The 15371-nt window shown below is 30.8% G+C and overlaps 1 protein-coding gene across 4 annotated transcripts in view; it reads right to left on the bottom strand.

Moving 5' to 3' along the window:
* The window catches only part of LOC135927164 (uncharacterized), a 42745-nt gene that overhangs the window by 15916 nt on the left and 11458 nt on the right, over positions 1 to 15371 (bottom strand). The window contains exons 1-2 of one of the 4 annotated variants that reach the window (XM_065463115.1): positions 10230 to 10327; positions 9380 to 9559 (exon numbers count right to left, since the gene is read on the bottom strand). The exons of 1 other annotated variant lie outside the window; for it this stretch is intronic. In XM_065463115.1, the coding sequence (XP_065319187.1) occupies positions 9380 to 9383 (4 nt within the window). In that variant the 5' untranslated portion in view covers positions 9384 to 9559; positions 10230 to 10327. Of the gene's footprint in view, positions 1 to 9379; positions 9560 to 10229; positions 10435 to 15371 lie in introns of those variants that run through there. 2 more of the 4 variants (XM_065463114.1, XM_065463113.1) reach the window with 2 other exon arrangements.

Below are 15371 nucleotides of genomic sequence, written 5' to 3'. Positions count from 1 at the left end.
TGGAAATAAATAGAGTGGAATGGAAATTTAAAAAAAGATAGTAACTAACAGAGTTTGTTAAATAAAAATGTATCTGGATACACTTTTACAAAAAAAATACCTGTATCTTTATACTATTATAGAGGTATCTGTGTTCTGTTATTTTTTTTGGATATTTTTTTTTAAAGTTACATTTTGATATACTTTTATTTAAAAAAAAATATTTTGAATGCGAAATTCATTTTATATATTGAGCTTATAATTTAAAGTATAAATATAATATTATATTAAAAAATACTAAGACTTATAAAAATATATAAATATACGTTAAATATTATTATTTCCCCTCCCTTTAAATCTATAGATAGGATAGTGTTGTTAAACGGCTCGGTTTGAAACGACTTTTGAAAACGGCTAACTCGATATTTTAGCCGGAAAAATATTGCCTAAGCCCCTAGATTTCGCTATGATAGATGTCTAAACCTTTGTTCCTTCTACAGAACAAAATCTTCAGACTTGCTTAATATCATTCTAGATGATATTGAGTTAGCCGTTTTCAAAAACCGGCACAAAAGGAACCGTTTTTAAAAACCGGCACGAGCCGTTTAACTACACTATCTACAGATAATATCAGTTCAAGATTGTGTGCGAGTGCTCAATTTGTTAGCACCAAGAACTTGAACTATGATGCAGATATACTCAGGCCACCATTTTCTTTAGCCGTAACTCGGACATCTTTTTTTTTTGTGAAAACCTCAAGGTATAGGCAATAATTTTTTTACAGGTCTTTATATATATTTTATTCTTTCATGGCTAACGAAAGGAAAGGAAAGGAAAGGAAAGGAAAGGAAAGGAAAGGAAAGGAAAGGAAAGGAAAGGAAAGGAAAGGAAAGGAAAGGAAAGGAAAGGAAAGGGAAAAGAAAGGAAAGGAAAGGAAAGGAGGTAAACAGGGATAGCTACGAACTATAATATATATCAGAGATCTGCAGGCCCGGCACGGATTTTAATTCCTAAAATCCGGGCCGGATTTCGAAAAAAACCCAAGCCGAGCCGTGCAAATGGTAACTCTGCAGGTCTCTGATTTTTATATATAAAAATAAGCAAAATGGAAATTGCGAGTTTTTAATTACAAAATTAATTAGCAGTCAAAAAAGATTGAAAAAACGACTTCAAAAGCAAAAATTCGATTATTGAAAAAAAAAAATTAAATTATAAAATTAATCGATGAAAAATCATGCACCTTTTTTTTGGTTGGTTCAATAATGTGTAGCATTAATAATGACCAATCACGTCGTATATAATTAGCAGCCAATCCGAGGGCTTATAATTGGGCGGGACCCTTATCTCGTTTATCCAAACTCAAATTCAAAATGGGAAAGACTTAACGCATTATAGTTTGGATGCCAAATACGACACTGTCAAACTTAATTTTATACCAAAGGAACTCTAGTATAAAATTACAGTTTTTTTTATACAGCTTTCGCGCTAAGAATAGAGGGTAAACCCCTCATTCTCCGTAACCGTCGTGGTGGAAAATACATATGTGCCGCGTATCAAAATTAGTTGCCCCTAGATGCGGGCAGGTCTGCCCCCATCCCTCTGAACCATATTATCCCCCCTTCTTCGCCTCTTACCCCCCCCCCCTGTTTCGCCTCTTGGCCCTCTGCTTCGCCTCTTACCCACCTATCTAAATAAAAAAAATAACAAAATCATAGGCAATAAGCAAGAAAAAGGTTAAATTAGAATTAGCTTAACTCCATTTGTCAGAATTGTTAAAAATGTTGTATACTTGTATCTGTATCTTAACGAATTACAATTTTATAAAAATATCTTCATCTAGAGATACATTTCCAAACTCTGCCTGTCTGGAAGACGAAAATCGGTTACGACGCATTAACAGTTAGCGTGAATTAGGGGTGAGGTATATGCAACATATTTTTTATATACTTAGCCGCGAATGTGCTGCCAGCTGTCTATGCAGGCTAAAATGGTTATTAATCATAATCCTTAAATATTATAAAAAAAATTTTAGAATTATTAATATAATTGATACAAGATGATGTAAGCAGAAATAGGAATAAACGATAAATAACAGCTGATTAGAACTTTAGGTTCAAATTCCCAAAAAAATTTAAACAGAATCTCCAAATAAAAAAAATGTGTTTAAGTATAAGCGAAACACTTTAGTTATTAAATATGATTAGAATATTTTATTATTTAAAAGCTAACAATCACAATAGTAATTTAATTATAAATTTAATTTTGATTACAATAACGTAAGGTTAAACAAAAAAAAAATTTGACATTATGCAGGCCTTATATGATCTTTAAAAAATATATCTGTATCTAGATACATTTTAGGGGAATATATTTGTATCTAGATACTTTTAAACAATGTCTTTGTATCGGGATATATTCGAAAAGTATTTTTTTAAACAACTCTATCCCCTATTCTCCTTTACATCATCTACCTACCTCCTCCCCCCCCCCCTCTTTCCATCTCATTCTAATGACGATAGCGACTTCACAACTCCCTACTCCCCTCTTCAATTTCGATTACGATATTGGGTCATTTTGCCCCCATCCCAGTGGTAGGAGTGCCTGGCTAGGGGCAGCAAAGGTTTTATTTCATAGCATCACCCATTACCTAATGTCTAAAATGCCTTTCTATAATTATTGCTAAACGTGTTTTAACAAGGTGAGAAAAAGATACGTCCAGCATAGAGATGGGCATGGTGATTATTAAGAAACTAATATGACGATGACACTAGACAGGAAAAAAGAGAAAAATTGGGGTGATTGAAGGAAATTCTGGCCATTCTTTAATGAATGGCCATAGAAATCCAGATATCGAGATAATATTAAGAAGTTATTGCTAAAGGCAGAGAAAAAAACGGGGTGACATTAAAGACTAAAAGTTCTAGAATGACACTAGGGGGTTAAAAAAAAGGAATTTAGAGGAAGTGGGGTGATAAGAAGACAATTCTGGATCATCAGATAAATTGAAAAAAATTCAGATAGAGAATCTTGGGGAGGGAGCGTTTCAATGCTAAGACTAGAGATTAATAGATTAAAAATAAAATGTAGAAGACGAAGAATTTAGATCAATAGAGGGAACAAAGACGGTCAGAATTTTAAAATGATTGGCATTAGAATTCTAAATATATTATATATATTAATTAAAATAGGGAATATAGGAGGGAGGTATGGTTGATTTTGAAGATAATTGTAAATGCAGTTACTAGGTTCCTCACGTTGAAAAAAAAATATTTTTCTAAGAAAGAAAATAAACTGACGTTTATAATTTTTTTTGAAACCTGTCCCTTTCTGCATCGGCAATTTTCTAAACACCACGAAAAAAAAGGGAATTTGATTTCTTCTATATTTTTCGATCTTCGATGCGTAAATAAGTAGAAAAAAAAATTTTAATTTCGACGTTTTGATTTGTTTTCATTTTATGTAAAATGAAAAGGAAATAATTTTTTAGATTAGTTTTTTTTTTGAAATGAAAGTTTAGAAAAGGCTATTAAACTTAAATTTTGGAGAGATAATGTGATTGGTTGATAAAAGATAAGGAGAATAACGGTTATCTCTATTTTGGCGGAAAAAAATAAAATAATGAGCTATGTTGGTTGATAAAAGATAAGGAGAATAACGATTATCTCTATTTTGGCGGGAAAAAAAATAATGAGCTATGATTGGTTGATAAATGATGAAGAGAATAACTATTAATATTTATTATGGCGAAAAAAAAAATACTATAAATATACAACCAAATTGTGGCGAGTGTAGAAAAGCAACCAATCCCCACATTCTTAAATACTAAACCAGAAAGATGACCCTCCTGGAAAGGTAAATTTTGTCATAAAACGGTTATATTGTCCTTGTATACATCATTTTGAAGTTTTTAGGTTTACACTCCTAGTGGGGAAAAAAAGTAGCATCGGGTCGGGCCTGACCGAACTGAAAAATTTTTAGAACCAGGACAATATAGCTTATAAGTCGTTGTTTACAGTGCCACTTCTACAGTCATGGAATATTTGACTCCTCCACTTATTCTCGGACTTTATGATCTTTCAATAGATAACCAATCCCAATCCTATCACGTGACAACATAAAACTTCTTATTTTTGCCACATAAATTATTTTATTCCATTTCCTATTTTTTTTTTATAAAAAATTAAACTTTCCATTAATTAATTTTCATTTTATTTCTTTCAAAAAATAAAATTTTTTTTTAAAAAAATCTATTTAATTTAATCTCTCAAATTGATTATTTTTTTGTCATCATAAAAGATTATATATTATATGTTTTTTTTAGAAACGAAATAATAATAATATTTTTTTTAAAATTGAAACAATATGGCTTTTTGTGGCTTGGTTTTTTTATTTTTTTCAAATGATAAAATTGATAATATTAATTAGTGATTGATATTATTGTGGTGAGCCACAAATTCAACGTTTCAAAAAAGCAACGTTTTTTTTAAAAAACGCAAAAATAATGAAATTTTAAATGCGTTTCGTTTAAGTTGGACAGCCTTTTTGTTCTGTCGTATTTTGAAACGTTTTAAATTTTGAAGTGATAAGCATGGATAAGGATACAACATCTTCTAAAAAGTAAAAAAAAAATGACACAATAATATTTTTATGGAATTATGATATTATGACATTACAAAAAAAAATTTGCTAATTAAATATAGGGGGGGGGCAAGTCTTGTCTTTTTTGTTTTGTTTAGAATTGAGACGTTTCGTATTGAAAAAAAAATATAGAAGTTAACGCTTCGATTTAAAATATAGATGCGCTTACGTTTTTTTTATTAATTAGCGTTTTGAAACGCTTGTAAAGATCTGCAAAAGTAGGTCCGAACTTATTTCGGGTCGGGGCCGGTTTGGTCCGAAATTTTGAAGTATTTGATATATTTTAAGTTTTTTTTTAACAAGGAAACAAAGATGCCGATACTTTTTTAATATCTGTTTGTAATAATGAGCAAAAACTCGGTTATGTTCAGTGGGTGATAAATTTTCTTAAAAAAAATATTTCGGGCCGGATATTTAAAGCCGGGCCGGATATCTCGAGCCGGGCGGGTTCAAAAAATTGATCGCTAATAACGTATCTCTTTCGAAAAAAAAATTGTTCCAAATATTACTCTCAAACAAACTGTCGTCAATCTTGATCTGTATTCTTCACTACGAATGAGGGTACACCGAGAAAGAGCATTAGAAGAATAACCTCCTGGAGGCTACATATTGAATCTGAGAAGAGGCTCTGTTATAACCAATGCAGCGATATTAATTATTCGCCTCGACTGTTTATTCGTATGTTAAAACGCTTTTAAAATAATGTACACGAATTTGAAGTGCGACATTAGTGCAATAAAAAAAAATTGTTATCCTATAAGTAGGCTGACTTATTTGATTCCTAAATCTTACGTATTGTATTCAACTTGAGAAGTATTAACGCCGTAACCATAGCTCAAACATTCAGTATCCGCTATCATTAATTACCGACTCAAAAATACCGATATCGAAACGTTATACCTTGATTGGGTAATGAACCATAGATATACTGTATACAATATCGTGTCTAAGGGGGGAAAATATGAAATCCTTAGGGGGGTTCAAAATCTCTCAATTTTAAAATCACTTATACTGGGTGGAGATTTTAAAATGTAATGTAATCTTGCCGGAAATTCTCTTCTCTTCTCTTCTCTTCTCTTCTCTTCTCTTCTATTCCGGCATGTATAGAGTAGAAGATCGGGAAATTGTTTTCAGGTCCAGCCATGGCCCAGTGAGAATTTAGCATTGGCCTGATCTAGCTCAGTTTCAATTTTTTTTTTTTTACTAAAGTTGTCAGGCCCGTAGATTCAAATTTATTTTAAATACAAACCCTAAATCGAGTACATGTTTAATGGATTATCACTTCTATGAAATATCAGAATTCAAAATTTTTCCCGACCCGGCCCGCTAATTTTTTTTGCCTGACTCAGGCACAAATAAGTCTTTTCGGAAGTTACCCAGAACGAGAACAGAGTCGGGCGGAGCTTTGCAGACCTCTGGTGTTAGAGTGCCCTTCTTCCTTAGTAAATTACTTACAATTTTTGAATATATTTTGAGAAAAATCTAGAAAAATCTAGAAAAATAAAGTTCATATATTCAAGGGGCAAGATTATCCTTAATTCGTTATGTTGGATAACCATAACATATGCTGGAACAAATTTTAGGGTCAAGTAAGATATTTCAAAATTTAAAAAATGGCCCCTCAGTGAATGATTTAATAATTGATAAATTCCTAATCAGATCCCGTTACAGCATTATGCCAATATATTTTAAACGTCAATTAATCTAGAATATTCCATATGTTCTTAATTTCCATTAACCCCTTTGATCATTCTCTATTGGATACTCTCTAATACCTTAGCCTACATTCGCGCTAATTGTGAGGGTTACGCCTAAGGGTTTTTTCGATGTTGTATTTTTTGAAATCAGAATCACGTGACTGTAACCCAATTAAAATATGATAACGCTTCAAAACGCGGGAAAAATGTCTGGAGGACGCGGGTATAGTTTATTAGGGCGAACGCGTAAAGCGTTAATATAAAATAATAGAACAACAAATCCATGTCTGTCACCCAACAATATTACTACTTTAATATCCGAGTTTTTTTTCTTCTTTACTAAGGGTCCGTAAAACATAATCCAAATTGGAAAGTGAAATACGAATAAATAAAAAAAAAGGAATTTTAAATCCCTCCTAAAAATGGTTAAAATGATCAATAACTAGCGATCTGCATCGGGCCTAACTTTTCAAGCCCGGCCCGAACCTGAATTTTTAAAAAAATATTGGGTCCGACCCGGCCCGAACCTAAATTTTTTAAAAAATATTGGGTCCGACCCGGCCCGAACCTGAATTTTTTAAAAAATATTGGGTCCGACCCGGCCCGAACTTGAATTTTTTAAAAAATATTGGGTCCGACCCGGCCCGAACCTAAATTTTTTAAAAATATTGGGTCCGACCCGGCCCGAACCTAAATTTTTTAAAAATATTGGGTCCGACCCGGCCCGAACCTGAATTTTTTAAAAAATATTGGGTCCGACCCGGCCCGAACATGAATTTTTTTAAAAATATTGGGTCCGACCCCGCCTAAATTTTAAAAATATTGGGTCCGACCCGGCCCGAACCTGAATTTTTAAAAAATATTCGGTCCGACCCGGCCCGAACCTATATTTTTCAAAAATATTGGGTCCGATCCGGCCCGAACCTGATTTTTTTAAAAATATTGGGTCCGACCCGGCCCGAACCTGAATTTTTAAAAAAATATTGGGTCCGACCCGGCCCGAACCCGATTTATTAAATAATATTAGTCCCGCCCTGGACGGGCTTCGGGCCGGTTACGGTCCGGACCTACTTTTGCGGATCCAATAACCCAATATGTTTTATGAAATATGAACCCCCAAAGTATTAATTTTATAATTTCCGTAAATGTTCTGCCACGTGAAATGGAAGAAAACAAAATGTAATTTATTCATTTAATTTTTCGAAATCGCCCCAAATTTTTTGGATTTTTGTTAATAAAATCGATAGATTACGCTTGATAGATAAATTAAATAAGTAAATAATATATGATGGCATCGAGGTGCATATTTATCCGGACCATCTAGCCCCGGGTTAAAAGACCAGCTCGCCCAAGTGGGGAAGGCGGGTTTAGGGTTGTTTTACTAAGCCTGATTCGGGTCGAATTTAAAAAAAATGATCCGATTTAAGATTTTACCCCCCAAAATAAGAATTATGTAACCCCCAAGATTTGGCAAATAGAGGCTCAAAGCTAAGCCTTCCTGCCATCTATGATCAAACTCTTACGTAATATCGAATTGGGATTTCTAACACCACTAGTCGCGTCATAAAATTTTATGATTTATGACAAAAAATGTATAAAAGACTATCCTTTGTGGCGCGACAAATCTACCAATTTCTCTATGGCGACCTAGGGGTTTAAGTGGAGACCATCTATAAATAGGAGTTTTCAAAAAAGGCAAAAGACGGACGGAACTCTTTCATTGTAGGTCTTCAATGAGCGGTTTTTAGCCGAAGGTCCACCCAGACGTCTTAAAATTGTCACTCCGTTTATTCTCCTGCCCATGAGTTTAAAAATAACCCTGCCCACCTGTTTCAATTATTTATTTATTTTAAAAAAAATTTATTTTAAACTTTGAAAAAATATGCAATATTATAAAGGTAAAAATATAATGATAATTTTGAATAAATAAGCTGCTCTCTTCATATTTCCCGCCAACAAAAATTTTAAATTAAACCGCCCACCAACTCACATAACCGTCTAACGTTCAATTTTTTTTATCAGTCGGTTAAAAATCGGTCACCTCTACCCATCATATATCTAATCAAAAATACGATGATTTTTAACTAAACCCCCCCCCCCCACCCCTCAAGAAGAATATAAAAATTTCCCTACATTTCTCTTAGATAAATATTATATACGCTATAATAAATAATTTTTATTTTTAAAACATTAAGATTTTAAATGTTGCCAATAAAATTATTCGGGCGAATATTATTTTTATCTCGATAAAATGGAAGGAAAATTAAAAATAAAAATAGGAAATATGGTTATTTTGCGCTCTAACACTAACCCTTAACCCCTAACCCTAATCTAATCGAGGGATGATATTCAAGATCTTGATCGATAAGCAATTATCCTGAATTAGTACGACTAAATATCATTTTTTTCCTTCTGCCCATTCATAATCATAACCCCAGATGGGGTTTAATTTATGATTATACATGCATTAGGGGTAGCCAGGATTTTGGGGAGGAGTAATAAATTCCAAGGTGGCTCGCCCCTAGAGCCCCCTTTTAGAGGGCCTTCTGGTCGCTTTTGTCTAGCCTTTGGCGGGTTACCTTAGCCCTATATTATATAGCTACAGGAATGATAGTCGTCAGTTTTTAGTTTTAAAAAAAAAAATTATTAACTTTTACATTCTTTCTTTCAAATTATTTGTTTAAGATATATATGCATTACATTTTTGTGGGACAAGGTAAGAAGGGGGGGGGGGGTGCTATGATTTATTTTAAATGATATTCACAAAAAGTGTCTCTTTATGTATTTTTCTAGTGTTGTTAAAAAGGTCCGATTTGGGGATCGATTTTTAAAAAAGAGCCCGAATTAAGAGTATAACCCAAAATAACATTGTGTAAGCCCTAAAGATTTTGTTTATAGCTGACAGAAATGCTTGGGACATCTCTTCGTCAAATCTCGACATAATATTATTTCAAACTAAAGTCTTAGATCGAGCCCCTTCGGAAAAACCGAACCCAAATCGTGCTTTTTAACAACACTAATCTTTACTATATATATATATATAGCTTGCTCTTTATTTAAGCTACCCATGTTATTTTAGCTGATTACTATTCATTCCCGACTCGGGTTTAGCTCAATTTTATATAAAACAGAAAATTGATTTTAATAAGGCGCCTCGATGATCAGAGCTTCTGTCTAGCGCGTTATAGCGGTGGATTGAGTCGAATCAGCTTACCATATCGTTTCCCAATTATCGTGGAAATTATCTTTAATTTTTATATTTAAAAATCTTTCAAAATTTTTTAGTATATTTTGTAATTATCAATAATTTCCAATATATATGTTGTGAGGGGATTCGGAATCTTTTGATTTTAAATCCTTTATCGAGGGCGATCGGAAATGTATTCTAGCATGTGTAGAGTATTTACCCTATTAATTTCAGCCAATTTTGCCATGAAATTTAAAACTACTTTCTAATTCATATTAATTTTTATACGGATTTTTCATGTAAATTAAAATAAATACTAAAATTTCTAGGGCTGAAATTGGCTGAAATTTATAGGATAAATAATCTACATATGCCAGAATCCATTTCCGGTTAAATAGGACCTCGGTAAAGGATTTAAAATCAAGAGATTCCGAATCCCCATATGACATATATATAAAGATCATTTTTAAAAAAAAATATTTAAAGAATAATTATAAACATTTAAATGAGAAAACCCCATCATAAAGTTGCGATTTTTTCTTAAGATTTAACTTCGTGTCTAAGAATAGAAAAATCTTTAAATCTTAAAGAAGATATTAAGAATTTGCTTGTGGCTGATCAGGAAAAAAAAAATGAAAAATATAATCAAGATATTTTTAAAAAAGAAAAAATAATTTTTCGAATTAATTTTGAAAAATAAAATAATTGATTTATTTTTCTATTTTTACCGATAATTGATATTGGATAATGGAATATTATACAAGATGTCGAAATTCCGAAAAGATATATACCGTAGATCAAATGAATCGAAGAATTATAAATGGCGAAAGTGGATAGTGATATAATTTTCATAGTTAGTTTTTTTTTTTAAACTTTCTACTTCAATTTAGCACTTTTAAAATTTTAACAACATTTATTCATTTATTTCTTTCCCACCCCTATTTTTTTTTTTTGAAAATCAATTTTATTTTCTATATTTTTATATAAATGATAAAAATATGTTTAAGGAATTCATTATTTTTTATAATTAAACTTAATATTTTATAATATATAAATATTTAAAATTCAAAAAAATACAAATAGTTTTTTGTAAATTTTTTTTATTTAAAATATAAAAATAAAAAATAATTTTAATTTTTTTCCGTTTACAAATCTTATAGTATCTAAATTATAAACTAAAATTAAAAATAATATTTTTAAAAAAAAAAAATTTAAACAAGAGAGAAAATAAAAGGAAAAATAAATAAATAAATAATTAAATTTATAATAATATTTGAAACTATATCTTATCTAGCAATAATAAATTGAATAAATTTATTTTTTAGCCTATTCCCAATTACATATAATAATAATTAGTGTTGTTAAACGGTTCATTTTTGAGCCGAGCCGAGAAGAGAAGAGAAGAGAAGAGAAGAGAAGAGAAGAGAAGAGAAGAGAAGAGAAGAGAAGAGAAGAGAAGAGGAAGAGAAGAGAAGAGAAGAGAAGAGAAGAGAAGAGAAGAGAAGAGAAGAGAAGAGAAGAGAAGAGAAGAGAAGAGAAGAGAAGAGAAGAGAAGAGAAGAGAAGAGAAGAGAAGAGAAGAGAAGAGAAGAGAAGAGAAGAGAAGAGAAGAGAAGAGAAGAGGAAGAGAAGAGAAGAGAAGAGAGAGAGAAGAGAAGAGAAGAGAGAAGAGAAGAGAAGAGAAGAGAAGAGAAGAGAAGAGAAGAGAAGAGAGAGAGAAGAGAAGAGAAGAGAGAGAGAAGAGAGAGAGAAGAGAAGAGAAGAGAAGAGAAGAGAAGGCATTAGTTAAAAGTGTACATCATAGAAAAACAACTGGGTAGGCCATTTTGGGTATCCGTACCATTTTTTAAAAATTTTAAACGAGAGGTCAATTTATTCCTATGTCTGACGCGAACATTATTAAAGGAATCGCCTTATCATCGAGATAAATAAGGAAGCAAGTTATCAATTTAGTAGTTTTTTTTAACCTGAGAATAATTACCATATGGTTTACCAAAATGGCGGGTCCAGCTGATTTGCGTCCAACGACACTTTCTTTCGAATGCATTATCATGAATGCATCGTCATCATTGCCAATCCCTTAAAAAATAAACTAACCAATCAGATCTTTCCTTTCAAAGTTCTCGGAAAATATAGATTAAATGTTTGAACAAACGGAATGGTTAAATAAAATGATACGCATATATGTATACAGGGAACAAGAATTAAGTGATAAGGGCCAAAGATCAGCGCAAAGGAAAATACAGTGTTAGCTTTGAATATTAGGATGCCATATATGTATCCCATTATAAATGGAAAAAAATTTCTAAATGTGTTTTATGAATAGATGTGGTTCTTCGTTAAATTCCCTGCTCGATATAGCTTAGGGAATAATAATATATTTGAAAATATAGATATTATCAAATGTCATAAATGAAAAAACACATGTAAATAGGAAAAGAGAGCCAACAGATGGCTGAATTTAGGTATTCATTAAGGCTCTGCGCTGTTAATCAATCTGTTTCATAGCAGTTATTCAAATTATAATTGGGTATAATAAATATCCGTGGTAAAAAAAAAACTAGTAGTATGGGATGATGCAAAGTGGAATGCAAAATTCATAAAAAATATTATAATGCTATTTGAATGGTAGAAGGTTATATCGCTTTGAATACTTAAGTATATTATTGTTACTTCTGCCTAGATGATATGGTTTTGTTAGGCAAATAAAATAATGGCGAAGATATCCAGATCTGTTGGAGGGGTAGTAAACAAAAAGCATATTTAAGAGGAGTCATCTAGCTAATTAATGTTATCCAGATTTTCCATGATGTAAAGAGAAAAAAAAATTGAGAAGATGGAGTTATTATTGGAAATGGGAACATGTTTGTTGGAATGCGTCTCTCATTTAAATAACTAGTTTTTATTATAATAAGAGTTAATATTGGAATAATATCATAGGTGGTAAACGCTAGAATTATTTCAGGGAAAATCAATAGATATCAGAAATTATTATAAATGATGGAACGTGTGGGTATAAGATATGAAATTGCTGAACCCAGACGACAGCAACCAATAAATAATGTCCTTTAGGGAAAACAAAACGCAATCATAAAGGAGAAGAGGGATGGACGGTAAAACAGGTGATTATCATGTAGGCGATTTAAATGTCAATCATTGATGCCAATTAAATATCAAATTAATTTTTAGAAATAGATAAATGCTAACCCGAACCGAAATTAAAATTTATTAGTAATAGTAGATAAAACTTAAACCCCACTGTATAAGAGTCTCAAAAAGTTCAATTTTTTTTCAAGGAGTATATTGCATTGCGCATTCAGTGCTTAATCTTTTGTATTGTTAATACCTCTGGATGTATAAATATAAATCAAACCAATTCAAAACATCAAAAATAGTTATATATAACAATTAATAATTCACATCGACAAAACGTTATTCATATCATATCATAAATATGAGTTTTTAAACAAAAAAGGATATAATGTTTTCAAAGAAAAGTATTTTACAATTCTTTTGAGTCCCTTAGTTCAAGAAGGTGAAATTGCAATAGAATTAATCTCTACTACGGTGAACATTGATTAATGACTTTGGAAAAGTCTTGGCATGTAAAATAAATTTTTCTAACTTATTTTATTAAAAGAATAATATTTACGTTTTATATCCAATTTTCAATTCTAAAAATGGTAAATATATATATATAAGAGTAAATATATATATATAAGAGTAAATGTTTTCTATAAGAAAACAGGGGGGACCACATGAAATTATAATAATGGTTTATTTATAAGGATGAATGTGAAAAAGTATTATTTTTGTATTAACTATTTAGCATTTTAATATTTATAATCTTGTATATTGGTTGGTTACCATATTGTATTCCCAATTCCCTTAGGATATATATATATATATATATATGATATACATATAATAAACTTTTATTCTTTATTTAATTCTAAAAAAAAAAAATTATTGTTTTGTGTATAGATAAAAAATAGTCATAATAAAACTAATTTTAAAAAAAATATAAATAGTCGCTTTTAACTTTGATGTAGAGATCTGCAAAAGTAGGTCCGGACCGTACCCGGCCCGAAGCCCGTTAAGACCGGGCCTACTTTTTTTAAAAAAAAGCGGGTTTTGGCTGGGTAGGACCTTATATTTTTTTAAAAATTTCGGGCCCAGATCACTACAAAACTTTTTTTTCAGCAAAAGTCCTTAATGTTCTGGGAGGCCTTGTCGCCCAAAATTTTTCTAGTAGAGTTAAGTAATTATTACAAAGTAGGAAGTAATTTCTACATCTATAACAGAATATTGCTAAACGGCTCGATTTGAGCAGATTTTTTTTGGGGGCTAACTCAATAATTTTATCCAGAGAAATATCACGCAAGCCTGGAAGAGTTTGTCCATGAGTGTCGCAACGGTTTGTACATCTACTAACAAAATTTTGAGGTTTTTCTTTTTAAAAATATCGGCTCAAACAGAGCCAGCCCTTTTAACAACACTATTGATAAATGACAGAAATAAACTTAACAAAATACAGATAATGAGCCGATAGCTCTTCCGATACGTTAGATTTTTTTTTAGCGGACTAATTTCAATTATTTAGCATTTTTTTTACAAAAATTTAAACTTTGTTTTCCTATCGTTACTCTAAGGGATCAATCTAATTTCAAGTGTTTGCCATGATTCACACAACGAAACGATTCCAAGAAACTTTCTTAGTGTTTTGATATAAAAAAAAATATTCGATAATATTTAGAAGTAAATAAATTTAAAACGTTAATAAGAATATTATAATATTACATTATTTTTTTTTTATGAATTATATACAAAGTTAATTTCAAGAAGAGGTTGTATTTTTACTTTTGTGTAAACAATATGAATAATTTATATAATTGTAAGAAATGATTAAAACTATAATACATTATAATAATATTTAATCCAATTCATGTGCTATCTACTATATATCGCATGAGAATTTTCGTTTTATTGAATAAGAATATTGTTGTTTTTTTTTAACTTGTATATTTAAATAAATACTATTATAATAATCGATAAAGAAACTATAATAATGATAATAAAAAAACCATTATTTTTGGTATATTTGGATAACGGTTGGTGTATATAATTATCAGAGTTGTTAAAGGATCTAGATACAAATATCTAGATCCTGTATCTAGATATAAAAATATGATATCTGTATCTAGATAGATTTTTGATTAAAATATCTATATCTAGATATTATTTTAGACGATGTATCTGTATCTAGATCCATTTAAAAGGTATCTTTTAGCTCTGATAATTATTCAAAAATAGAAATGAGTGGATAGGAATTTATTGACCGGCGCGGGAAATTTTTTCAGCAAAAGGAAGGAAAAGAAAATATTCATTTTTTAGAAGAATCGAATATTTTTTTTTCAATAATTCGTTTCGTACATATATCTCGAATGATTATTAAAAAAAAATAGTCTTTCTGGTCATGTCTGAACTTCTGAAGCCCTGACACATGTTGATCATTTATATCATAAAAAAAAAACTTTCCTCAAGGCCTTGCTCTGTCATCACATCTTTACTCCTGACCTGAAGTTTTATGAAAAATACGATTTTAGGAGATTTCGTTACATGGAATTAGTTTGATAATATTAGAAAGTGATATAGAGGGGGAGGGGAGTTGATTTATCTGTGTATTAGGATAAATGAAATTAAAATGTTAAATATCTGATATTTGGCTAAAGATATATTGGGTTGGAAGCATCATAATACAAAGAAAAAATCATATTTTTTGATTTTTTTTAATGCTTGGTTGGATTATCATCACGTGTATGTTGAAACGGGGTCGATTTGGATCGAATTTTTATTATCGGCTCGATTAAG

The sequence above is a fragment of the Gordionus sp. m RMFG-2023 genome, chromosome 3 (assembly GCF_954871325.1).
Source record: "Gordionus sp. m RMFG-2023 chromosome 3, tfGorSpeb1-WG-v2, whole genome shotgun sequence".
Taxonomy (NCBI): domain Eukaryota; kingdom Metazoa; phylum Nematomorpha; class Gordioida; order Chordodea; family Parachordodidae; genus Gordionus; species Gordionus sp. m RMFG-2023.
Note: the sequence above shows the minus strand (reverse complement) of the source record. Positions and strands in the feature narration are given on the sequence as shown.